Source organism: Sapajus apella, unplaced genomic scaffold, assembly GCF_009761245.1.
Source record: "Sapajus apella isolate SASKATOON/1434 unplaced genomic scaffold, GSC_monkey_1.0 scaffold200, whole genome shotgun sequence".
Taxonomy (NCBI): domain Eukaryota; kingdom Metazoa; phylum Chordata; class Mammalia; order Primates; family Cebidae; genus Sapajus; species Sapajus apella.
The window spans coordinates 775,210-801,612 of NW_022437140.1; the positions used below are offsets into that span (position 1 = coordinate 775,210).

The 26,403-nt window shown below is 54.1% G+C and overlaps 1 protein-coding gene across 1 annotated transcript; it reads left to right on the forward strand.

Annotated features, from left to right (window-relative positions):
* The first annotated feature begins 7,034 nt into the window (after positions 1-7,034).
* Positions 7,035-22,779, forward strand: RGS14 (regulator of G protein signaling 14). The gene is made up of 15 exons (XM_032269842.1): positions 7,035-7,301; positions 15,136-15,157; positions 15,352-15,530; positions 15,878-15,970; positions 16,069-16,212; positions 16,598-16,741; positions 16,890-17,001; positions 17,336-17,445; positions 17,898-18,101; positions 20,823-20,899; positions 21,144-21,270; positions 21,341-21,422; positions 21,529-21,575; positions 21,655-21,769; positions 22,051-22,779. The coding sequence occupies exons 1-15, from the start codon at positions 7,257-7,259 to the stop codon at positions 22,251-22,253; spliced, it is 1,704 nt and encodes a 567-aa protein (XP_032125733.1). The 5' UTR covers positions 7,035-7,256; the 3' UTR covers positions 22,254-22,779.
* Positions 22,780-26,403: the final 3,624 nt, after the last annotated feature.

The following is a 26,403-nucleotide window of genomic DNA, read 5'->3' on the forward strand; positions in this document are numbered from 1 at the left end:
GTTCTTACGAGCGACAAGAGCTGTAACCAGTCACGGAACAGCACGTTAGGCTTGAGAGCCAATGAGGAGCAGAGGGATGGTTGGGGCCGGCGGGAGCACCAGGGCAGGCTGGAACTTGCAGTTTTTGTTGGGCGCTCTAATGGGCCGGATGCCCGAAGACTAGGACATCCTGGGCCTCTGGCCACAAATCCGGTCTGTGGAATAACATTTTCTAGTCCTGGAGAAAGGAGCTCTGCACTGAAGGCGGAGTCCTGGATTCCAACCCTTGGCCTCCCCGGGTGGCCCTGGGCAAGCCTTTAAGCCGTGCCTGCCATCAGGCGCTCCAGCTTCGTGCCTTTGGAGACATAATTCCCAGCTGAGGACCTCCACTGCCCTCAGGTCCTCAGGCCTACTCGGGTTGAAGCAAGAGGAACAGACATGGATCCTGGCCTGGGACCCCAGTGATGACTGGAACTCATCCCTATGCAAAAGAGTGCAGTGCCCGGTACAGCAAGAAGCGTCCGTGAAAGGCCCAGGAAAGCTGTGAATCAGAGATTGAAAACTGGTGGCCTGCAGCTGAATAGAGCTCTGTTTTGCCTGCTAACATTCTAATGTGACTTAGCTGCATATTTATTTAGTTAGTTAGTTGAGGTGGAGTCTCGCTCTGTCGCCCAGGGTGGCGTGCAGCTGTGCAATCTCCGCTCACTGCAACCTCCACCTCCTGGGTTAAAGCAATTCTCCTGCCTCAGCCTCCCGAGTGGCTGGGACTACAGGCATGCATCACCACGCCCGCCTAATTTTTGTATTTTTAGTAGAGACGGGGTCTCACTGTGTTGGCCAGGATGGTCTCATCTCCTGACCTCGTGATCTGCCCACCTCGGCCTCTCAAAGTGCTGGGATTACAGGCATGAGCCACCGCTCCCGGCCTACCAATATTTTAAAGTCAGAATATGTACATTCACGTGAGAAATCCAGACTTCCAGTTTTTTACGAAAAAAAGAAAAAAGGAAGAAGAAAAAGATCTAGGCACACATTCCCAAAGCAGAACAATAGGCTGGAGCTGAATCTCCACAAATACCTTCCTCTTCTAAGCTGGTCCCCACCTGGCCACTAACTTACAGCACTTGCCTGGCCCCTCTAGATACTTGAATCAATGAGGTCTGTTACAGATCACAGGGAGGGCTGTTGGTTGGTTGCTCCTTTTAGAAACTGCCCTCTTAGCTGGGCGCAGTGGCTCACGCCTGTAATCCCAGCACTTTGGGAGGCCGAGGCGGGTGGATCACGAGGTCAAGAGATCCAGACCATCCTGATCAACATGGTGAAACCCCGTCTCTACTAAAAATACAAAAATTGGCTGGGCATGGTGGCGTGCGCCTATAGTCCCAGCTACTTGGGAGGCTGAGGCAGGAAAATTGCTTGAACCCAGGAGGTGGAGGTTGCGGTGAGCCGAGATTGCGTTGCACTCCAGCCTGGGTAACAAGAGCGAGACTCCGTCTCAAAAAAAAAAGAAACTGCCCTCTTAAATGAATTAACTTATTCAAGATTGAAGAGTGAATCTTTTCAGGGTTATATATGTGTGTATATATATATATATATTTTTTTTTTTTTTTTTTTTTTTTTTTTCTTTTCTAGAGACTGAGTCTCACTATGTTGTCCAAGCTGGAGTGCAGTGGCTGTTCACAGGCACGATCCCACTACTGATCAGCACGGGAGTTTTGACCTGCTCCGTTTCCGACCTGGACCAGTTCACCCCTCCTTAGGCAACCTGGTGGTCCCCTGCTCCCGGGAGGCCACCATATTGATGCCGAACTTAGTGCGGATACCCAATTGGTAGACCGCACTACAGCCCAGAACTCCTGGGCTCAGGCGATCCTCCCACCTCAGCCTCCCGAGTAGCTGGGACTACAGGCACGTGCCATCGTGCCCAGCTGGGTCATATATTTTTAATTAGCTTTTTTATTATTAAAGTCACAGATTCTGGCCAGGCATGGTGGTTCACACCTGTAATCCCAGTACTTTGGGAGGCTGAGGTGGGTGGATCACTTGAGGCTAGGAGTTTGGGACCAGCCTGGCCAACATCATGAAACCCTGTCTCTACAAAAAATTAGCTGGCTGTGGTGGTGCACACTTGTAGTCCCAACTACTCAGGAGGCTGAGGCATGAGGATCACTGGAACCCAGGAGAAGGAGGCTGCAGTGAGCCAAGATCTTGCCACTGCATTCCAGCGTGGGCAATGGAGTGAGACTGTCTCAAAAGAAAAAAGGGGGAAAAAGTCACACATTTTTGTGGTGTGTGTGTGAGAGAGAGAACAGATATACAAGACACAACAAGCTGGGTGTGATGGCTCATGCCTGTAATCCCAGCACTTTGGGAGGCTGAGGCAGGTGGATCACTTGAGGTCAGGAGTTTGAGACCAGTCTAGCCAACATGGTGAAACGCTGTCTCTACTAAAAATACAAAAAATTAGCCGGGTGTGGTGGTGGGCACCTATAATCCCAGCTACTCAGGAGGCTGAGGCAAGAGAATTGCTCGTACCCAGGAGGTGGAGGTTGAAGTGAGCCAAGATAGTGGCATCGCACTCCAGCCTCAGCAGCAAGAGTGAAACTCCATCTCAAAAAAAAAAAAAAAAAAAAAAGACACTACAAAAATCTTCTGCCACTCCCCTCCCAAGGATTGTGCCCTTGCAGAGATTTATCTGTACCTATACAAACAAAAACATGCACATTCCATGGGACTTCCATGGGGACTGGGATTTTTGTCAGCTATGATCACTACTGAATCCCTGGCATCTGCAATAGTGCTTGTCACATAGGAGGTGGTTAATAAGTAATTGGTGAAAGAATGAATGTTTGCTCTAGAACCTGGAATTGGGTCATGAAGAATCAGTAGGAGTTTTCCAGGAAAGGTAAAGGCATTCTCAGCAGAGATAAGAGGAGCTGCAATCTAGGGAGAGATGCCTGAGAGCGGATGAAATACAAGCAGTTTGGAATGGCTGAGAAGTTGGAATTGGGGGTTGGGGGAGCTGAAGCCAAAACTCAAAGGGCCTTCAATTTCCAACTAAGGAACATGGCCTTTTCCCAGAACTCAATGGGATAGTTCTAAGCATGGGAGTGAGCAATGTGACAAATAGACTGAATTCATCATGACCAGAGGAAGAGGGTAAGGCCTAAGCCAAGGAGATCTCCACAGAGAAGAAGGATCAGAAGTCGCAGCCCAAGAGTACTTATCGGGAACTGATGCTCTGTGGGCAGCCAGGAAGGGAGAAGTGGAGAATGGTGCTCTGTGGGTGGAAGCACTCCACCACTCTCAAGGCATGGAGAAGACTAGATAAGGGCTAAGAGATGGGAAGAACCAGGGTTAGCTGTGGTGAAGATGTGGTCAGAGCTGGAACTGCATCCATGCTGGAGGGGTGGGAAGAGGTATCTTTGCAGCAGCAGGAGAGGAAAAACTTGGAAGGGGGTCCCAGGCAGAGCCTGTGACTGGTCCTTTGGCAGGAAGAAGATGAGCTATTGGCATCTGGGCTGGTGGTGGCCACGCCCTAGCTCTAGGAACCCCAAGCACACTCACAGCTTAGCAGATCTCTAACAGAATGTATAGCCTTGGGCAACGCACTTTTCTCTGGGCCTTGGTTTCCTGATCTGTGAAATGGGAATAATAAACACCACTCACAAAGTGGCTGTGAGGACTAGGACTGTAAGGCCACCTAGGAAATGGCCCAGATCCATGGCACAGCAGACAGGAAGTCTCCACCCACATCACACAGCCTGCAACCCCCATAGGCACATTGAAACAGTCACACGCCTTATTAAGACCACCATTGGCAATGGTCCAGGCCCAAAAGCAACCCCTATCCTAACCCCTTTCACATGCCAAGTCTGACTGAATTCCTCTGTCTGGGTGGCCTGAAGCAAAGTGTCTGGAGAGAGGTGAGTCAGGGCTGATAGAGGTGTATTAACTAGGGCAGTGCTAGCTGTTATAACAAATAGGCCCTAATGTATATAAAGGCCCAAAGAGTTTTTTTGGTGGTTTTTTTTTTTTTTTCTTGAGACTGAGTCTTGCTCTGTTGCCCAGGCTAGAGTGCAGTGGTGCGATCTTGGCTCACTGCAACCTCCAACTCCTGGGTTCAAGCGATTCTCCTGCCTCAGCCTCCCAAGTAGTTGGGATTACAGGTGACCACCACCATGCCTGGCTAATTTTTGTATTTTTAGTAGAGACAGGGTTTCACCATCTTGGCCAGGCTGGTCTCAAACTGTTGACCTTGTGATCCACCCGCCTTGGCCTCCCAAAGTGCTGGGATTACAGGTGTGAGCCATCATGCCTAACCTCTTTTTTTTTTTTTTTTTAACTATTTTTACAAGGTTTGTTTATCTGTCAGGAGGCTCAAAAAATTTTGCTTCCCACTTACATAACTGTCTGAAGCTGGTTTCCAGGTTGACGGGTGGCTTGCCCTCGGGCGCTAGTGCACAGACCCTGCTTTTTCCTTCTTGTGGCTCCACAATCCCCTGGGTCTCCTTATCTTCTCTATCTATCAGCTGAAGGAGAAAGAGAGAGGGTGGAGGGCACACACTTAATTCTTCAAAGCCTTGGCTCAGAAATGAAACATGTCATCCCACTCACATTCAATTGCTGGGAAGTAGTCATGGGGTCACACCTGACTGCAAGGGAACCTGGGAAAGTAAGGTTAACCATGTGCCCAGGAAGAAATGGACATGAATTTGTGGTGAAGAGCTACTCGGTTTCTGCCACTGAAGAGTTCAGGTCACAGCCCTAGAAGGGGGCAGTGGGGCAGAGGGTAAAATATGGAGAAGTGGGTATCACCTTGTCCCTACAGAAAGACTAGCTGATGCTGGGTACGGTGGCTCATACCTGTAATCCCAGCACTTTGGGAGGCTGAGGTGGGAGGATTGCTTGAGCCCAGGAGTTTGAGACCAGCCTGGGCAACATAGGAGACCCCATCTCTACAAAATATACAAAATTAAGTAGGTATGTTGGCATGGGAAGATTGCTTGAGGCCAGGAAGTCAAGGCTGCAATAAGCCAAGATCTCACCACTGCACTCCACCCTGAGCAAGTGACAGAGCAAGACCCTGGCTCAAAAAAAAAAAAAAAAAAAAAAGGAAAAGCAAAAGAAAGAGTAGCTCAAACCAGAACGGCAGGTGACTTGAGGGGTCTTAGTAAGCCCACACTTAGAGGAAAATGTAAGTCCATGTAGTGGGGACACACATGTGTGAGAAAGAGGCAAACCAAGGACTCTAATTAAAATTTTAAAAGCTAGAGTTCAGGCTGGGCACAGTGGCTCATGCCTGTAATCCCAGCACTTTGGGAGGCTGAGGTGGGTGGATCATGAGGTCAGGAGACCAAGACTATCCTGGCCAACATGGTGAAACCCCATCTCTAAGCACAAAACATTTGCCAGGCATGGTGGTGGGTGCTTGTAGTCCTAGCTACTTGGGAGGCTGAGGCAAGGAAATCGCTTGAATCCGAGAGGCGGAGGTTGCAGTGAGCTGGGATTGTGCCACTGCACTCCAGCTGGTGATAGAGTGAGACTTGTCTCAAAAAGAAAAAAAAACAACAAAACTAGTGTTCATCTGGGGCCAGGTCAGGCCGAGAGGGCAGGATGCCCACCCTTCAGCCAAGACTACATGCTATCAACCGAAGTTTATGTCCCCAAAAATTCCTATGTCTAAATGCTAACCCGAAAAGTGATGGTATTTGGAGATGGGGCCTTTGAGCGGTAATTGGGTCATGAAAGAGAACCCCTTAGGGTGGGATTAGGGATTAGTGGCCTTATAAGAAGAGACAGGAGGGAGTTCGCATCCTTTATCTCCACTTGCCATCTTGAGGACACAGCAAAAAGACGGCTGTCTGCAAACTAGGAAGAAGGCCCTTTCCAGACACCAGAAGTGCCAGCACCTTGCCCTTGGACATCTCAGCCTCCAGAAGCATGAGAAATACATATTTGTTGTTTAAGTCACCTGGTCTATGGTATGTTTGTTATAGCAGCCTGAGGTGACTAAGTTCTAGACCAAGGCAGAATTTCTGAGTGAGTATGAATGCACTCAGGTCTTTTTTTTTTTTTTTTTTGAGACGGAGTTTCGCTCTTATTACCCAGGCTGGAGTGCAATGGCGCGATCTCGGCTCACCGCAACCTCCGTCTCCTGGGTTCAGGCAATTCTCCTGCCTCAGCCTCCTGAGTAGCTGGGATTACAGGCACGCGCCACCATGCCCAGCTAATTTTTTGTATTTTTAGTAGAGACGGGGTTTCACCATGTTGACCAGGATGGTCTCGATCTCTTGACCTCGTGATCCACCCGCCTCAGCCTCCCACAGTGCTGGGATTACAGGCTTGAGCCACCGCGCCCGGCTGGGTCTTTGGCCACAGATGTACCTGCTCCAGTCTCCTATCCAGATAGGTGAGCATGTGCACACCTGGTTATTACACATGTCACTGGAGTGTCGGAATACATATGTCCTATGTGCAGGTGTTCCTGTCACATGCACCTGTCCAGGGGACTGTGCATACACATCACTCTATACCGAAGTCCCCCTTGTGAGGGAGAGTCCATGTGTTTATGACACGCATACTTGAATGTCTGTGTGCACAGCCATACAGGCAAGTTATCCATCTTTCTGCACACCCGGCCACATGTGTGGAAGGACAGCCTGTAGGTGTCTGGGGCTAGGGGACAATTGCAGGGGAGAAGGGTACTGAGCACATGTTTATCTGGCACACAGTAGGTATAAGAGAAGTGTGTGCCAAGTAAAAGTACATGTGTGGATACACAGGTCCCAGTGCACGTGTGTGCATGTCCACAGGAATGCCCCAGGGTGGACTATGGTGCCTAAGTATGTTTACTTATGCTTCTGTGAGCCCAGGCATGACCTTAGAGCTCCCTGGGCAGGGCCAGACCAGGCTGGGCTCCTTGCTGGGCACACAGAGGCCTCCGCCTTGTGTTGGTGCCTGTGCGGGATGATGCCAAGAGTGTGTTGGTGGCATGTGTGCGTGTGTGAACGTGTGTGTGTGTGTGCGCGCGCGCGTGTAGGAAGAGGCGTTCGCTCTCTTAGACCTTGCTTCTTTCTGTGGTTTGGTTTCTATAGAGACACTTCCTGTGGCAGAGAAAAGAGGTAGTGAGCTGGTGTTTCAGGATGTAAGGGCCCGCAGGAGCTGAGCCGGGCTCTCTCCGCTGCCTGCCCACCACCGTGCAAGCTCTGGCCGGCGCTGCCCACAGTCCCCATGGTGGGCAGCCCCTGCGGCGGGGACCCGTGATCAGCAGCAGCATGCCAGGGAAGCCCAAGCACCTGGGAGTCCCCAACGGGCGCATGGTGAGTGTGGGCTCCGGGCCAGGGCCACGAGGAGGGGGTGGGCACACCCAGGGTGGAGCCCAGGAGGCACACCCAGCAGGGCCAGGCAAGAGCCCATGGGCTGCCAGCAGGTGGGAGAAGTTGGGTACAGACAGCAGCAGGTGGTGGGACCTGGTGCACTCACCCCAGCACCCTTCCAGATGGCCCAACTGGGAGCATGGTACAACCCTGGTGATGAGGTCAGAGTAGAGTGGGCACAGGCTTCTGGTCCAGCCCGACTGCTCCTTCACCTGCTGCATCTGGGGCTGCATCCCAGGGTCGCAGGGACACCCGATGTGCTCCTTGCCTCCTGCCTACTCCCACAGTGGCTCAAGCCCCTACATCCCACTCAGCCTGAGTCCTCACCTCTCACCCCCTGCCCCAGGTGCCCAAGGTCAGGTTAGTGACAGCTCTTGCTCGGTCAGTGCCCTCCAGCCAGAGCTGCTCTGGAGGCTTCCTGCCAGAACTAGCATTGTTTGGGTAGCCCAGGGATGGGGCAGCAGGGTCAAACCAAGTTCTATTCCTGAGCTTCCAAGAAGGGCTGAGCACTAGGATGCCCCTGGCTGCAGCTGCCCCACCCCTTAACCCTCTTCCTAGCTGCTTAGCTCCAGATCAGAGCTGCCCTCAGAGGGTCTGGCTCTTCTCATTCATTCATCAGATGGGGCAAGCTGTGCTGGGCTTCCCTTCTCTCCCTAGGGTCCCCCCTCACTTGCAAAAGTCCCTCTTAACAACCTCAGGGAGGCCAGTTCTCTGGCCCACCACCGGGCCCCAGCCTAGTATCATGAGCCAAAGCCAGTGCCTCCAGAGAGACCTGGGTTCTAGTCCTGGTTCTGTTCTCTCTTACTGGACGGAGGGGTCCTCGCCAACTCTCAGTTTTCTCATCAGTAAAATGAAGAGATTGGAATGAATTTCGAGGCTAAGATGACTGACTGAAATAATGCATATGAGACCTTTGACCCATTGTGGGTGCTGTGTAGTTGTCAGCAGTGTAGTTGATGCCCCCCTACATTTTCAGCCCCTCTTTAAAGGTCTCCTGCCTCACCAAGAAGCTGAACAACCCCCATCACCACTCCCGCCCCTTAGTTCCCAAGACGGACCTCTACCTCTTCTTCCAGCATCTCTTTCCTGCCCAGCCCCAGACTGGCCAGCTGGGAGAGAGGCCGTTCTTCAAAGCCAGCTCACTCTCCAGCACTGACCCCACCAGGAAAGTGCAAAAAGAAAATCCACCTCCCTTGCATTCCCACACCACAGGCATGACACTTGGCTTGTCCTTCCCTAGGTGTCTGGGCCAGGAAGCCAAGGAGGCTAACACCAGGCCCACCCCAGGAAGGGTGGACTGATGCTTCTGGGACAGTGCCCAGAACTGCAGGGCAACAGAGAGGGCCCAGAGACAGACCCAGCCCCTGCCTCCTCTGTGTCAGCCTGTGACTTCTCTACCCAAAAGTCACCCAGAGCAGGGAGGGTGCCCCCAAGGCCTGCCCCCAGTTCCATCAAGCCCACAGACACCCTGGCTCCTCTCAAAACTGTCACACACAGGTTTATCTTCACCCTTCCTCGCCCTGTTCTGACCTCTCTGTGCCACCTCTTAGAATCCCCAGGGTCACAGATTGGCTGCCTGCTGGCCACTGCCTGCTTCCCGAGGCTCTGCATAGCTGGGGCAGGAAGAGCTAGACAGGCACTGATGTCTGATGAAGGGATGTGGATGAAGGGGTGCTTGGGGGACAGGTGTGTCTGGTGCCTCCATGAGTTACCTCCAGAAGGAGGCTTAGAGCAGTAAATGCTGTGCTGAGGGTAGCCGGAGAGTAGAGCGGTCAGCATCTGAACCCCCAGAACTGCCTGGCCCTGGTCCTCCCCTTTCTCTCTCCCTCCACCCCCATCACCATTCCCTGCTGTGGCAGCTTCAGTTGTCAGCCTCGCCTCTCTGCCACTCAGCTTGTCAGGCAGTTGCAAGGAAACCTGTCACTTGGAGACATCTCCCAGCCCCCCACCTAGGAATGTCTTCACACAGCCTCTTTGCCACTTTATTTGTTCATGTACCTATTCACTCATTCATTCAACAACCCCTTCTTACTGCCAGCTTGGTGCTGCCACCCTATCCTAGGCCCTCCCGACCCAGGGCCATCAGCTCTAGCCCCTGCCCCCTAGTCTGGCAAGGCACAAAAGACACAGGTGAAAATACCCGGTGGTGGCCCAAGCCTGGAATCCCAGCACTTTGGAAGGCCAATGCAGGAGGATCACTTGAGCCCAGGAGTTTGAGACTAGTCTGGGCAACACAGTGAAAACCCATCTCCTTTTTCATTAGCTGGGCATGGTGGTGTATACCTGTAGTCTTAGCTACTAGAGAAACTGAGGTGGGAGGATCATTTGAGCCCAGGAGGTCAAAGCTGTAGTGAGCTGTGATCACACCACTAAACTCCAGTCTGAGTGAAAGAGCAAGATCCTGCTGAAAGAAAAAAAAAAGGAAAGAAAGACAAAGAGAGAGGGAGGGAGGGAGGGGGGAGGGAGGGAAGGAGGGAAGGAAGGAAGGAAGGAAGGAAGGAAGGAAGGAAGGCAAGCAGGCAGGTGGGTCAAGAGCCAATGCTCACACCTGTAATCCCAACACCTTGGGAGGCCAAGGTGGCTGGATCACGAGTTCAAGAAATCAAGACCATCCTGGCCAACATGATGAAATGCCATCTCTGCTAAAAATACAAAAAATTAGTTGTGTATGGTGGTGCACCTATAGTCCCAGCTACTCAGCAGGCTGAGGCAGGAGAATCAGTGAACCTGGGAGGCAGAGGTTGCTATGAGCCGAGATCATGCCTCTGCACTCCAGCCAAGACTCCATCTCAAAAAAGAAAGGAAGGGAAGGGAAGGGGAAGAGGAAGGGGAAGGGGAAGGGGTAGGGGAGGGCTAAGGGGCAGGAGAAGGAACAGGGTGAGGGAACTAACATCTCCACTAACTTCATGCACCATGCTGTAGGAGATGGTCCCTAGAGGGTCTACAAGCTGGAGTGGGGAGCGCCCGGCACAGGCCTGGCTGTGGGCAAACACAGGTATGGGGCCTAGGGGAGGCTGAGAGTTAAGCCTGGAGAAGGCAGTTAGCTCAGCCTGTCCTGTCGGTGGGCCTCGTTAGTCTTCCCCTCCTGGCAGGAAGACCTGCAAGGCAAAGCCCATGCACCTCTCTCTTTGTCCCTGGCGTCCAGTTCAGGGTGGCCTTATTCAGGGGCAAAGCCAGGGGTCATCTCCACAGGCTGGTTCAAGTTGAATGGACCAGACACCCAGGTTCCGTGTGGGCATCCCCAGACAGGGTCTTGCAGCTCCAGTTTCCTCAAGCTAGGTTGAAATCAGAGGCTGGTAGAGGGTGCTCAGCATAGAAGATACTCAGTAAATTGGCCCCCTTCAAGTTCTGATCCCTCTAGTGGCCACAGTTCAAGAGGAGCCCCTGGGCCGGTCATGCCAGATTGGACTTGCCCACCTGTGCCCTAAGGGCTGAGGCACTGGGCCTCCAAGTTTCCCTGGTCCCCAAAGGGAAGCAGCTTGGGTGGAAGGTGGGGAGGCCTCAGGCTCCACAATCAGGCAAACTTGAGTTCTAATTTCAGTTCTGCCACATCTCAGCTGCATGACTTCTTTGGGCCTCTGTTGCCTCATCTGTGAAACAGGGGTAATAATACTTGCCACACAAGATAAAGATGTAAAGATGGAGTGAGGACGTGGTGTGTGCTGCCGGAGGATGCCTGCCACACAGCCAAAGCTCAGGAAATTGGGGCCTTCCTCTCACCTTAGTATTTTCAGGTGCCAGCAGCTCCTCCAGGACCAAATTCCTAAGAAAAAAATATGGCTGGCCCAGGTCCAAGCATGGGTCGCTGTGTCACTGGCCACCACACCCTTCCTTGCCCTTTCTTCCCCTTTTTTCCCATTCACTTACCACTTCTCAAGCAAGCTGAAATGGGGAAGGCCATCCCTGCTCAGTACAACTTCCCCAGGCACTGCAGGGCACTGCACCTCTGCACCTCACTCTGCTGTAGGGTGCTGCTCTGATTGTGGCAAGCCCAGTGCTTTCACTCATGGGGCTTCATTCAACCTTAACAGCGGCCTCAAGAAATTGGGAGTGCTGAGCCCCATGCCAGCCTGAGGGAAACTGAGGCTCAGAGAAGTTACTTGTTCCCAAATAGCAGAGCTGGAATTGGACTCCACCCACACTCCCACCCATCTCCAGATTTCTGCCCCTACTCAATTTCAGCTCCAGTTATGCCATCAACAACTGTCAGGGCAAGAGAGGCTAGAGATGGAGAGCTACAGGTGGCATTCAAGGGCTGAGAGTCTATAGTGAAGGGGTGCCAACGCCAGCGCCTTGATGGCTACTTGGGTGCACTAGGGCAAGGAGGGTGCTTCTTGAGGAGGGAGCTCAGATCCAACCCCTCCCACCAACCAGGCCAGCGCTCCAGGGGCCACCAGAGGGGCAGGGGAGAGAGGCTGGGACATGGGTGGTAAGCACGTGGTGGGAAGGGGCATTCTAGGAGCCTGGTGTTTAGAGATGACTAATGTCAATGGGCAGAGATCAGGGAGCAATTCCATAAGGACAGCAGGAGCAGATACCAGGCAGAGGCAACGGCAAAGCCGGAAGCAGGGGTGTGTAGGGGTGTGGGGAAAATAGAAACGTTCGGTGAAGTGTAGGGTGCAGGTGAGGGGGAGGGAAATGGGTGAGGCTGAAGGGGTTCATTAGTCAGGCCCAGGTAGAGTTTTAGCCGTAACCTGGCAACCGCAACGTGACTCTGGGGGCAGGGAAAGGGCCCGGGGTGGCTCCGTGGGGAGGGGTGGGGCCTGTGGGGGGGACCTGGGAACCAGCCCCACTTAACTACATTTCCTTAAGCAGAATGGAAAATAAACCTGTGAGAGCCAAAGTTGGAGTGCGGGCTGGAGCCAGCTCCAGCGCCTATCACCCCTGACTCGGGTTAGAGGGCAGGACACAGGCTCCAGATGTGCGCGAGGACGGCCAGGCAGCCCAGCGGAGGGGACGAGTCCGGGCGATTCTCGGGGATCTGGGGGAGGGCGATGACTGAGTCTCTGAGGCTGGGAACACGTTGGCCGGGCAGCAGGGGGAGGAGGAGCCCGGGCGCGGGCAGATAGGTGCAGCCTGCAGAGAAACCTTGAGGGCGCGCGGAGAAAGGCTTCGCCCCGTCCCTCCTCGCAGCCCTCTGCCGCCCTCGGAGTGGGGACTTTCTCCTGTAGCCGTGGGAAGCCCCGACTTTTGTTGGAGGATTTGACTCTGCGGGGAGGGCAGAGCGGGGAGAGCGGGGCGGGGGCAGGGCCGGGGCGGGGCCTGAGACGGGGGTGGGGGGTGCTGGGTCCGACGCCCCGCCCAGCGCACGCTGCAAGAACTCGCTGCCCTCCGCAGCAACTTCTTATCCCCCGGCTCCAGATGTGAAGCGAAGCTCAGGGAGGAGCCCGAAGTTGTAAAACTAGAAAAAGTCAGGCTGAGTTTTGAATCCGGGTCTGAGAGACCCCCAACACCTGTGCTCTTTCTTTCTATAGCGGAAGTGACAAATTCGAATGTTCCAGTATTGGTCAGGAACCAATACTGACGGAAGAACATTAATGGTAACGTTCCTTGAACATTTACTACACGCCAGACAGTGTTCTCAGTTCTTTATAGGTATTTAACTCATTTAATCGCAGCAATCCTTCGAGTCAGGACCATTCATTATTTGCTCCATTTTTAGAGAGAAAAAAAACCGAGGCCCAGAGAAGTTAAGTACCTTGTCTAAAATCACACAGCACAAGTTCGACCTCTCAAATTTGAGCCTGCCTCCCATTGCCTCCACAAGTAATATAAATGCATTAAAAGGGTTCCAGAGGCCTCTGAAGAGAGTTTAAGCCCTTGGGGAGAAGGTGGTGGCTGCTCAGTGCCAAACAAGGTTTGTCCTGCTGGGAAGAAGCTGGAGCGTCACAGTCTTAAGGAGCAAGTGGAATTTAAATTATCTTGCTTTTTAGATATGGAAAACATTTTTAAGTTAAAAAAATACACACACACAAAACTGTGAGGGCCAAGATGATAGTACTATCCCACATATCTGCCGACCAGATCTGGTACACAGATGGCTGCCCTGTGACCTGAATACTCTCAGGGTGGGAGTAGGGAACAGCGAGGGAGATTCCATTCAGGAGGGTGGGGGTTCGGGGCTTTCCAGGGGTGGAGATGTTTGCAGGCCTGTTTCCAGTTGGGATAGAAAGAAGGGGCTGGTGGTAGGAACTCCTGTGACAGGGCATGGTGAAAATGTAGGAGGTGAGGGGGAAGTAGGAATTGAGATGACTCAAGCCCTGATGTTGGAAGCCCAGGTGATGGGAAGAAAGATTGGGGCAGGGAAGCTGGTTTTGGCACTCTATTTTGGTGGAGGCAAAGGGAGCTTCCATTTGCGACTTCCATTTGGGAATGTGAGGGCTTGTGGGATATTTGAGGGAAGATGTTACCAGGAAGTTGGTTATGTGTGTCTGGAGGTGCAGATCTGTGAATGGGACAAAGTGCCCAGGACAGAGCCAGGGAGGGGTTGACGCCACATTGCATGAGTGGGAGATAGTGGGGAAGCTGGAGGAGCTGCTAGGAAGGCAAAAAGAGAAATAAGAAAAACCACCGCAAGAGTCATTTTGAGAGGAAAGTTTTTCTGTTTCACTAATGATTGGGATTCCCAGAGAAACCAGAGTTGTGCATTGGGGGCAAGGATGGAGTTAGCTTACTGCAGCAATGCTACTCACAGAGTAGTCCCTGAACCACCAGCATCAGCATTGTCTGGGAGCTTGGTAGAAAGGGACAGCCTCAGGCCCCATCTTGGACCTACTGAACCTGAATCTCCGGAGGTGGGGTCCTCCCATTCTGCACTGAAGTTTGAGAACCACTGCTCTATACTATAGAACAGAATCCTATGCCCTCCCAGGGTGTGATGGGACCTGTAGGAGACCCTCGGCCCAATAGAAAACACTTGCAACAGGAGATCACTGGCTGCAGAGACACCTCTCCTTCCTCAAAGACAGCACATGTTGATACAGCCCATATCACATGCTGCCCCCGTTCTAGATGCTGTGCATACATTTTTATTTTATTTTTTTGAGACAGAGTTTTGCTCTTGTTGCCCAGGCTGCAGGACAATGGCACGATCTTGGCTCACTGCAACCTCTGCCTCCTGGGTTCAACCGATTCTCCTGCCTCAGCCTCCCCAGTAGCTGGGATTACAGGCGCCTGCCACCATGCCCTGCTAATTTTTTTGTATTTTCAGTAGAGACTGGGTTTCACCATGTTGGCCAGGCTGGTCTCAAACTCCTGACCTCAGGTGATCCATCTGCCTTGGCCTCCCAAAGTGCTGTGATTACAGGTGTGAGCCACTACGCCTGATCGATTGTGGGAATATATTAAACTGACTTGATCTTCACATCAGCTCCTTGTTTGCCTCCATCTGTAAATAGGCATTCTCCCCTATTTACAGATTATAGATGGAGGCAAACAAGTTAACTAACTTGCTCAAAGTTACACAGCTAGTAAATGGCAGAGACTAAAGTCTGTTCCTACCCACCATGCTATGCACACCCGGCTCACCCAGCAGGGGCTAGGGGAGGAGGGAACCAGGGGCAACTGGAAGGTACCTGGCATAAGTCCCAGGACATAGTGGTTGGCCCAGGATAGAAAGGGAGCTGGGGGCAGCCTGGGCAAAACTGACCAAGCAGAACCTGGCTGGAGATGCCAGGTGGAGGAGAACACAGTTCTAGCTCCTGGCATTTGGGCCCAGAACTGTCCCCTGGGAATCCTCACTGGGCTTGTCTGACTTTCTCTGTCGGGTCTCTTATAGGTTCTGGCTGTGTCAGATGGAGGTAAGTGACAGAATGTGTGGAGGAGGCCTGGCTGAGTGGGAGGGAGGAGGAAGGTGGAGATGGGTGGGGACGCCCCTGCCACCTGCTATCTTTCCAGGGAACATGTCTGCAGAGTGGATGCCTGGGGGAGGGTTGGTTGGGCAAGGGGCTGGGGAAGGCAGCAAGGCTCACCCTACTTGTCCATCCCCCTGCAGAGCTGAGCAGCACGACGGGGCCCCAGGGCCAGGGCGAGGGCCGCGGCAGCTCCCTCAGCATCCACAGCCTCCCCAGTGGCCCCAGCAGCCCCTTCCCCACTGAGGAGCAGCCTGTGGCCAGCTGGGCCCTGTCCTTCGAGCGGCTGCTGCAGGACCCGCTGGGCCTGGCTTACTTCACTGTAAGCCTGGGGTGGGGAAAGGGAAGGAGGCACATGGGAGAGGGCAGGGTGTGGGCGGAGCTTCAGGCTGGCCAGAGTGGGGTCCTCTGTCAGCTCCCTCATCTAGCCTTCCTGCAGCACCCTCTTCCTCTTCTCCCAGCTGGGAACTTTTCTTCCCTCTCCCTGTCCTTGTCTCTGCCTCTCATTTTCTCTCCCTGCCTCCAGATCTGGCTCCATCTGTCTGTCTGGTCCTATCTGTCTGGCTTGGTCTCTTGGCCCTGTCTCTGTCCCCATCTCTTTAATCACACCCCCCAGTTTGGTCTCTGTGTCTCGAGTTTCTGCCTGCCTCCCCATCCTTCCTCTCCCAGGAGTTCCTAAAGAAGGAGTTCAGTGCCGAAAACGTGACTTTCTGGAAGGCCTGCGAGCGCTTCCAACAGATTCCAGCCAGCGATACCCAGCAGGTGGGGAAAGGGGGAGCTGGCGCCGAGGGCTTGGGAGAGGGGAACACATGGCCTGGGCCATGCTCCATGAACAACTCCTCCTGTCCCTCCTCCTTCAGCTAGCTCAGGAGGCCCGCAACATCTACCAGGAGTTCCTGTCCAGCCAGGCGCTGAGCCCAGTGAACATCGACCGGCAGGCCTGGCTTGGCGAGGAGGTGCTGGCCGACCCCCGGCCGGATATGTTTCGGGCACAGCAGCTTCAAGTGAGCGGTGCCGGGTGGATTGGCCTTGAAAGGGACACAAAAGGGGCGGGGTGGGTGGGATAGGACCCTTGGGCGGAGCCTAAACTACAAAGGGGAGGGGGCAAATTTGGAGGCGGAGACAGAGCCAAAGCCCGGGCAGGACTGGCCGGACTCAGAGGGCGGTATCAGACGCAACGGTGAAGGCCAGCTAGAGGCGGAGCCTAGCTGAGCTAGGGGCGGGGCCTGGACCCTGGGGTGGGCGGATGGAGGAACTGAGGTGGGGGCGGGGTTTGGGAATCCCGCTCTAGGTTGCGGGCGGGGCCAGTCCCGAGGACCCGGCCTGGATCCCAGCAGCCCAGCGCCTCCGCCCCAGCCCCGGCTCACCTGCCCCGCGCTCGCCCCGCAGATCTTCAACTTGATGAAATTCGACAGCTATGCGCGCTTCGTCAAGTCCCCGCTGTACCGTGAGTGCCTGCTAGCAGAGGCCGAGGGGCGCCCGCTGCGGGAACCTGGCTCCCTGCGCCTCGGCAGCCCGGAAGCCACGAGGAAGGTGCGGACGAGGGACCGGCCGGGGCAGGGGGCCCTGCAGACCGCGTGCAAGAGGGGACGTCCCCGGGTGCAGATCTGCGGGTGTGTGCGCACTGTCTGCATGCGGGCTGGGGCCCAGCCCAGTGCCAGCACCTTCCTTGTACCTACAGAAGCCGAAGCTGAAGCCCGGGAAGTCGCTGCCGCTGGGCGTGGAAGAGTTGGGGCAGCTGCCGCCTGTTGAGGGTCCTGGGGGCCGCCCACTCCGCAAGTCCTTCCGCAGGGGTGAGGGCAGGAGCGAGCAATAGAGATGGGGGGAAGGCGGGAGTTCGGCCAAGTTTGGGGAGTGCCCCCTTCCTCCTTCGTGGCCCTCAGTTTGTAAGTCTATGAAAATCGGAACACAGGTCCCAGTGACCACCACACTCCCCTGGGTGGTTCGGGTCCTGGGCTAGACCACAGACGTTTAGAAATCTCCAACGGTGGTGACGCTCTCAGGGATTTACACCTGGGCCCCTGCAGGATGGCTCCAAACAAGGCCCACCAGTGGGGGAGAGGCTTCCACAAGAGGATGAGTGAGGGCAGTGGGGGCTGTTCGAGTTCATCGCTCCATCTTCCCTAGAGCTGGGCGGGGCGGCAAATGCTGCCTTGCGCCGAGAGTCTCAGGGCTCCCTCAACTCCTCCGCCAGCCTGGACCTTGGCTTCCTAGCCTTCGTCAGCAGCAAATCTGAGGTGAGCCGACTATTAGGGAAGACAAGATGCACTATGGGCTAGGACCACTACTCAGGCCCGTTTACGTGGTGGCCCTCGTTCCAAGTTGCTGTCCTTACTGTGTCTCCCAGCTTGCTCTGCATGGCCAACCTTTAGCCTCTTTTCTCCTGTCCTCACTGTATGGGTTCTCATGTATGTCATAGGTACACATCCTCAGTCAGCAGATGTGTACACATGTGCAGTGCCCAGGGGTGTGTACACAGCTTGTATGTGGGAATCAGCAGGTGGACCTGTCTCTAGGTGTCCATATGCCTAGGTGTGCATACATGTGTTCCTGCAAGAGGATGTATCTTTGCCTGCCTTGGGAGTGCATGTGCATGCTTGAGCCCCAGCAAGCTTACCTGTCTCTGTGTACCTGTCTGCATGCCCTTGCATGTGTGCTCATAACCTCCCCCGTTCCTGCCCTGAATCAGAGCCACCGGAAGAGCCTTGGAAGCACTGATGGTGAGAGTGAAAGCCGGCCAGGGAAGTACTGCTGTGTGTACCTGCCCGATGGCACAGCCTCCTTAGCCCTGGCCAGACCCGGCCTCACCATCCGAGACATGCTGGCAGGGATCTGTGAGAAACGAGGCCTCTCTCTACCTGACATCAAGGTCTACTTGGTGGGCAATGAACAGGTGGGAGCCTGGCCTCGCCCTAACTCTGACCTCCTTCCTGATCCTGATCCTGACCCCAACTCCATTTCTGTCTAGGCTCAGTTATAGCTCCAACTCCAATTCTGTTTCAAATCTCCTGGACTGACCCTAATTTCAACTCAATTTTCTATCATCACCCTCTTCCTAATTCCAGCCTCCACTGCAATCCCACTCCTATACCCACACCCAACTCCAAAGCAACTTCAGCACCAACTCTCACTCACTTAGATATCCACCCACCCCCTACCTCATACCCTTCCAGGTTTCCAGCTTCATCCATCATCCTACTTTGGTGATCTCAGGGGGGCAAAACTGGGGAGAACCACTGCCGGAGCTGAGGTTTGCCCCCATCATTCCCAGAGTCCAGACTGCCATCCTCACAGACTCATCCTGGAAATGGCCATCTGTGGGGTGCCTCACCTCCTTAGCCTCTAGGGGTGCCCAACGGCACCTAACCAATGAACTTTTTTCTTTAAGTGCAAGCTAGCTTGCACTTTAAAGAAGAGCTAGAGGGGGCCCGGTGCGGTGGCTCACACCTGTAATCCCAGCACTTTGGGAGGCTGAGGTGGGTAAATCACGAGGTCAGGAGTTCAAGACCAGCCTGGCCAAGATGGTGAAACCCCGTCTCTACTAAAAATGCAAAAATTAGTCAGGCAGAGAATTGCTTGAACCCAGGAGGCGGAGGTTGCAACAGTGAGCCAAGATCGCGCCACTGCACCATTCTGGCCTGGGCAACAGAGCAAGACTCTGTCTCAAAAAAAAAAAAAAAAAAAAAAAAGAAAGAAAAAAAGAGAAGAAGAGCTAGAGGAAAACTGGCTTTAAAGAAAACCGCCCAAGGCCGGGCGCCGTGGCTCAAGCCTGTAATCCCAGCACTTTGGGAGGCCGAGGCGGGTGGATCACGAGGTCAAGAGATCGAGACCATCCTGGTCAACACGGTGAAACCCCGTCTCTACTAAAAACTATAAAAAATTAGCTGGGCATGGTGGTGCGTGCCTGTAATCCCAGCTACTCAGGAGGCTGAGGCAGGAGAATTGCCTGAACTCAGGAGGCGGAGGTTGCGGTGAGCCGAGATCGCGCCATTGCACTCCAGCCTGGGTAACAAGAGCGAAACTCCGTCTCAAAAAAAAAAAAAAAAAACAAAACAAATAAAGAAAACCGCCCAGTAAGGGGAATCTCAAGGAAGAATACTGCCTTCCAGGGGACGATTGGGATTTTGTTTACCTAGTAGACAAGTCCTATGGCCCTGCCAGGTGTGTGGGGGAGAGAAACTGTCCTCCTGGACTACAGGCTGGAGGTGAGCCAGGCAGGGAGTGATCAGGGAGAAGGAAGAGTAAAAAAATCCAGAGAACGTCTCTTGGGAGAAGGTAGGCATTTCGGGCTGGTGTCCGGAAGGCTTCATGGAAGAAGCAGCAGTTGATGTGGATGGGGAGGAGTTTGTCTGGCAAAGTTGAGCTGTGGGGGAGGATGTCCCAGGCAGAGGCAACAGCTTCGGCAAAGGCCTACGGGTGGGTACTTGCAGGACATGTTCAAGGCCCAGAGTGCGGGGGTGCAAGGGCAGTAGTGGGAGGCATTCTGCCCACTATTCTCAGGCCTCCTGAGTGACTGCCGGCAGCCCAGATGGGCTTTCATACGTGCTAAATATAACTTCCCCACCCACACTCCACCTGCTCCTGCGCACAGTATAGGCCTACTGTCTGGGAGAGGCTGCCCCCAACCCCCACATCAGGCTGGAGCAGGCAGTGGGGTCTCTGAGGGCGGTTATCAAGAGAATTACTGTTTATGTACTACTGTGTGCCAGGCACTGCCAGATGCTTCACATCCTCTGGTTTCACAGCAGTTTTGGGGGTGAGTCCTTTTTGAATGAGGAAACAAGAAGTGTCCTTGGTAGGGGGGAATGGAGAGAAGTGGACAAATGTCAAAAATGGGACCAGGCCAGGGTGGCTGACCAAAGGTCGGTGGTGAGGAAGGAAATGCGTCCAGCTGATCTGATTGGGTTTCACACACCTGAGGGACACGGGGCAGCTGTTTTGGAGGCAGAGGCTGTCCTGGAGGCAGAGGCTGACTGGTACAGAAAGAATAGGCCGGCCGGGCGCGGTGGCTCACGCCTGTAATCCCAGCACTTTGGAAGGCCGAGGCGGGTGAATCACGAGGTCAAGAGATCGAGACCATCCTGGTCAACATAGGGAAACCCCGTCTCTACTAAAAATACAACAAATCAGCTGGGCATGGTGGTGCATGCCTGTAATCCCAGCTACTCAGGAGGCTGAGGCAGGAGAATTGCCTGAACCCAGGAGGCGGAGGTTGCGGTGAGCCGAGATCGCGCCACTGCACTCCAGCCTGGGCAACAAGAGCAAAACTCCGCCTCAAAAAAAAAAAAAAAAAAAAAAAAAAGAATAGGCCAAGGATCTGGGACCTAAGTCTGCCCCCTTATCATTTCATGCCAGCGGCTACTTTCTCATAATTTCTGTCCTTTCCCAAGAATGTCTAGCATTCTTGCCACTTTCCTCTCTGGCCTTGGCTTTCCCAGGCTTGGACTGTAGCTTGGTACCTTAACCCATTTGCTCCCCTACAGCTCTTCTACCCTCCTTACCTCCCTCTAAGAAGCCCCAGTGGTGGCCATGGGAGGACAGGAAGTTCTCTCAGACCCACAGGGATGGCTCGGGGTGGGGGAAGGGACTCTTAGACCCTGCCTGGCATCCACAGAAGGCCCTGGTCCTAGATCAGGACTGCACCGTGCTGGCAGATCAGGAAGTGCGTCTGGAAAACAGGATCACCTTCGAGTGAGTGTCCTGTCCCCAAGTCTGGGTCCCAGGTCCTGACGCTCCTCCCTTTAGGCTCTGTTCTGGCTCCCTGGCTCCCCAGACCCCGCCTCTCGTGCTAGCCCCGCCTCCTGGGCAAGCCCCTCCCCCTACAAGCCAGTACCACCTTCTGCAGTTCAAGCTCCGCCCCCTCGCCTTTATCCTGGGAAGGGTTTGGCTGGGGGCCGGTCCCCCGGCCCTGTGCTGCCCCTAGGGTTCCGCGCAGGCTCGAGCTGGCGGCGCTGGAGCGCGTGGTACGAATCTCAGCCAAGCCCACCAAGCGGCTGCAGGAGGCGCTGCAGCCCATTCTGGAGAAGCATGGTTTGAGCCCGCTGCAGGTGACGCTGCACCGGGTAAGCCGCGGGGCCGTGGGACGAGGCGGGGCGGCGGCCTGTACCGCGGGCTGCTGACCTCTCCCCACAGCCAGGCGAGAAGCAGCCTCTGGATATGGGGAAGCTAGTGAGCTCGGTGGCGGCCCAGAGACTGGTTTTGGACACTCTTCCAGGTAGGGGACATTGGCCTCGGAGCTTGATCTTCTGGAATGGCTCTGGCCCAGAAGGAAAGCGATCCAGGCAGGAGGCAAACACTAATTGTGGTGATCTCTGTCACAGGTGTGAAGATCTCCAAAGTCCGTGACAAATCTCCTTGCCGCAGCCAGGTGAGCGAAAGGTGGGGCGCCCTCTTCCACCCTCTGCTTCTCCCCTCCCAGTTGTGGCTCTGACCCCACATTCTCGCAGGGCTGCCCACCTAGAACCCAGGACAAGGCCACCCATCCCCCTTCGGTGTCCCCCAATTCTCTGGTGAAGGCGCCCAGTAATGCCACTGGAAAGCGGCAGACCTGTGACATCGAAGGTACATGAGGGATGAGCTGGGGATCAGAGGGACTAGGGCAGTGGGGTTGGGGACCATTCAGGGTGGCATCAGAGAACCTTGAGCTAAGGTAGGAGGCTGCATGCCATTGGGCATGGAACAGGAAGGATGGGGGTTTAGGAGCAAGGGGCTGGAATAAGGGGCCACAGGCCATTGGTGCTGGGGCCATGGAGGCTGTGGCTACAGTAAGGCAGCGAAACTGTTTCGGGCTAGCATGTAGGCAGGTCTGTTGGGGGGAACTCTCATGCTGTGTCTGCCTCTAGGCCTGGTGGAGCTGCTGAACCGGGTGCAGAGCAGCGGGGCCCACGACCAGAGGGGCCTTCTGAGGAAAGAGGACCTGGTACTTCCAGAATTTCTGCAGCTGCCTACCCAAGGGCCCAGTTCCCAGGAGACCCCACCACAGACTGAATCAGCAGCCCAGCCCAGCGGGGAATCCTTGAACTCCACTGACCACTCTGCCCTCTGACAGCTGCTCAACAGTCCAGGACAGCTGCATGGCACTTGGCGGGCCGAGCATGCCATGGGTCCGCTCTGCATGCCCTGTCTGTGCCATGAGTGTCCCTGGCCCCTTCCTGCCATGGGCAGGCCCGCAGGAAGAGCTGGTAGGGGTAGAAAGGGGACTCAGATGAGACACACCCTGCAACTGCCACCACCTGGTCCCTTAACAGGCTCACTTCCCCATCCCTTGCAGCCAGGCCACAGTGGGGAAGGTAGGTCTAGCCCCTTGGTACAGGCTTGCCCCACACAGAGGGGTGGCGTTGGCAGTGCCAGCCTCCCCAGCCTGTGCCAAGCTTCAACAGGGGCAGGAGGAGGGGCCAGCCCCTCCTCAGGGAGCTGGTATGAGTTAGGCCTGAGGGTGCAGGCGGGCAGCCCCGTATGCCACCCTCATAGACTATATTGTACATATGGATTTTGCAGTAAGCTTGGGGCAGCTGGGTTTGTCCGTGATGTATGATACTGTTATTATAATAATTATTATTATTCTGCCATGAGTTGTCTTCCTTGTGTGCCAGACTGTCCTGTGGCTTCCCCCACCCTCAAACCATACTGCTTTTGTCACCAAGGTCAGTGCCAGGAAACTCTTGGGGACCTCAGGATATGCCTCCTGACTTCCTGTTTTCAGAACCTCTCTTCCTGACTGTACAGTATATGGGGTGGTGTGTGAATATCTTAGAGGTTTTTTTTTTTAAAGAATATGGGAGCTGGGTGAGGTGGCTCATGCCTGTAATCCCAGCACTTTGGGAGGCCAAGGGGGACAGATCGCTTGAGCTCAGGAGTTGGAGACCAGCTTGGGCAACATGTTGAAACACTGTCTCTACCAAAAATACAAAAAAAAAAAAAAATTATCTTGGTGTGGTGGTGGTGGTGGGTGTGGTGGTGCATGCCTGTGGTCTCAGCTACTCAGGAGACTGAGGTGGAAGAGGATCGCTTGAGCCCGGGAGGTGGAGGTTGCAGTGGGCGGAGATCATGCCACTGCACTCCAGTCTGGGTGACAGAGTGAGACCCCATCATGGAGTGGAGGTGAGAGAAAGGGTGGGGAGAGGTGTGGGGGTGAAGAACCCTGTGGGGAGCTGTGCCTTTCCATCATGGTGCTGTTGTTCCGTGGTCTCTGTGGATCTGAGTACATCATTCTGGTCACTGTTCTCTGCTTATAGTGGGCACCGAGTGTGCCTCTGCACACGTAACTGGGAAACCTTTCGAGTGCGTCAAAGGCCTATGAGGGGGACACTGATTGTTGTATCAGGGGCAGGTTCTCACTCTTACCTGCTTTAGCTGGACGTCTGGCTGGAAGCCGACACCCCTCACAGGGTGAGACAGGGAAGACCTCCGAGGCGGGGCCTAGACTGCGGGGAGAGAAGCCAGACTTGGTCCCAACCCAGAGAGGTAAGTGGTGCAACAGGGGAAGCTAGAAGGCATAGGGGCCGGGAGAAGGCACCTGATAGGGTGAGGGGGTCTCCTGACTGCCTCAAGCAGGTCACACTGCCTTCCCCATTGTAATCTTTGCTGTCTCCTCTGCCAGGAACTCCCCTTACCCATCCCCCTCTCAGTCAACTGGCTCCTCCTCCTCGTTGAAATCTGTGGGGTTTGCCAGCCCACCCTGTCCTGCTATGAGGGCTTCAGGCCTCTGCCCCCTCAACCCATTTTGTTTTGCTGACTTAACCTGGGATCCCTGGCAAACCCAGCCAATCAGAGTACTTCATTCCACTGGCCAATCAGAGTATGCCATTCCATTAGCCACTCAGAGCACTCCATTCCACTAGCCAATCAGAGTAGTACATTTCCGGGCCGGAATTTGGTTCAGACATAGTCCTCTCAGGTGTCCCGGAGTCCCAGTCCTGGTCATTTTATACCATCTCCTGCGGTTTGTAGAAAGGACTCTTAGGGAAAGAACCTGCATGTGAATGCAGCCAACACTGGAGAGCAAGACTAAAAGATGGAAGAAAGCGGCTGGGCTTGGTGGCTCACGCCTGTAATCCCAGCACTTTGGGAGGCCAAGGCGGATGTATCTCCTGCAGTCAGGAGTTCTAGACCAGCCTGACCAACATGGAGAAACCCCGTCTCTACTGAAAAAAAAAAAAAAAAAAAAAAAAAAAAACAGCCCGGAGGGGTGGCACATGCCTGTAATCTCAGCTACTCGGAGGCGGAGGCAGGAGAATTGCTTGAATCTGGGAGGCAGAGGTTGTGGTGAGCTGAGATAGCACCATTGCACTCCAGCCTGGGCAACAAGAGCAAGACTCTGTCTCAAAAAATGGAAGGAGGAAGGAAGCTGGGTGCGGTGGCTCATGCCTGTAATCCCAACACTTTGGGAGGCCAAGGCAGGCCGATCACGAGGTCAAGAGATCGAGACCAGCCTGGCCAACATGGTGAAACCCCATCTCTATTACAAATAAAATAAATTACCCAGGCGTGGTGGTGTGTACCTGTAGTCCCAGCTACTCTGGAGGCTGAGGCAGGAGAACCGCTTGAACCCAGGAGGCAGAGGTTGCAGTGAGCCGAGATCATGCCACTGCACTCCAGCCTGGCAACAGAGTGAGACTCCATCTCTAAGAAGATTCCTGACGAAATCCAGCCATACCTGAAGTGAAACACTCCTTATTTTCTCCTTGTGCATGCCAATAAATCCTTTTAGTGTGTGTGCTTTTTACTGTGAGAGGTTTTTAAGACCTGCAAACACAAAAGTCCTGCTTCATTAAACACCTCAGAGGAAGGCTCCCTGACTGTTCTCTATCATGCTAGACAGTTTTCTAAATTCGCAATAGTTATCACACTGCGTAATTATCTTGTTTACTCAATGAAACTCATGTGCTGACAATATGATGATACTCATGCACCAACAGTAGGGACCTTATCCATCATTTTTTCTTTTTCTTTCTTTCTGTTTTTTTTTGTTTTTTTTTTGAGTTGGAGTCTCACTCTGTTGCCCAAACTGGAGTGCAGTGGTGCAATCTTGGCTCACTGCAACCTCTGCATCCTGGGATTCTCCTGCCTCAGCGTCCCGAGTAGCTGGGATCACAGGCACACACCACCACACCCAGCTAATTTTTGTATTTTTAGTAGAGACGAAGTTTCATCATGTTGGCCAGGATGCTCTCGAACTCCTGACCTCAAGTGATCCATGTCCCTCAGCCTCCCAAAGTGCTGGGATTACAGGCGTGAGCCACCATGCCCAGCCAACCTTGTTCGTCTTAATCACCACTCTGTCCCCTCGGCCTGTGGGATGAAAAATGACGCTACAGTCTCACATAGTCTTAGCAAAGCAGGCAGTGGCAGCAGGGCGTTGAAGATCCTGGCAGAGGACTGCATAGCACAATCACAGTGTGGGGCCAGGGGTGGGGGTAGGAAGACAAACCCGTATCCCTTCTCCGACCAGCCACAGAACTTTCTCCTTGTGAGAGGGGACACCCTTCCATGTTCTCCAGGATAGAGAGCTGAGAGATGGGCTGTCTCTCCAAAGTTAACAGATCCTACACGCCAAGCCCACCTTTCACCCAACCCTGCACTTCTGTGGGCCCAGTAGTGATGACAGCTACTGTTAGGAACCGATGGGATTGTCCCATCATAAAGGGTTAGGGGCCAGGTAAAAGAGCACATACAGAGGTCAGCCCTGCACGTGCAGGAATTCACATTTACTGAGGTCCCCAAGTGAGATATGCTCCATCTTTTATCTCATTTTTTGCCTCCACAACAAAACAACCTGGTGAAGATGAACTCAGGCTGCAAGAGGGGAAGTGACTAGCCCAGGATCCTGCAAGGAGTTGTCACGGGAGCTTCACCAGCACCCAGGTTGTCTGATGGGGACACACCCCAGGGGGCCTAGATGCTGTAGAAACTCCTGATGGGGCTGGGAACAGTGGTTTACGCCTGTAATCCCAGCACTTAGGGAGGCTGAGGCGGGCAGATCACGAGGTCAGTTGTTGGAGACCAGTCTGGCCAACATAGTAAGACCCCACCTCTACTAAAAAAAGAAAAATACAAGGCCGGGCGCGGTGGCTCAAGCCTGTAATCCCAGCACTTTGGGAGGCCGAGGCGGGTGGATCACGAGGTCAAGAGATCGAGACCATCCTGGTCAACATGGTGAAACCCCGTCTCTACTAAAAATACAAAAAATTAGCTGG

Bases quoted from the DNA above. Each gene is read 5' to 3' on its own strand.
- RGS14 (XM_032269842.1), top strand. From the start codon at position 7,257: ATGCCAGGGAAGCCCAAGCACCTGGGAGTCCCCAACGGGCGCATG. The intron at 17,446-17,897 runs GTGAGCCGACTA...GCCCTGAATCAG, and splicing joins TCGTCAGCAGCAAATCTGAG to AGCCACCGGAAGAGCCTTGG. The intron at 20,900-21,143 runs GTGAGTGTCCTG...GGTTCCGCGCAG, and splicing joins GAAAACAGGATCACCTTCGA to GCTCGAGCTGGCGGCGCTGG.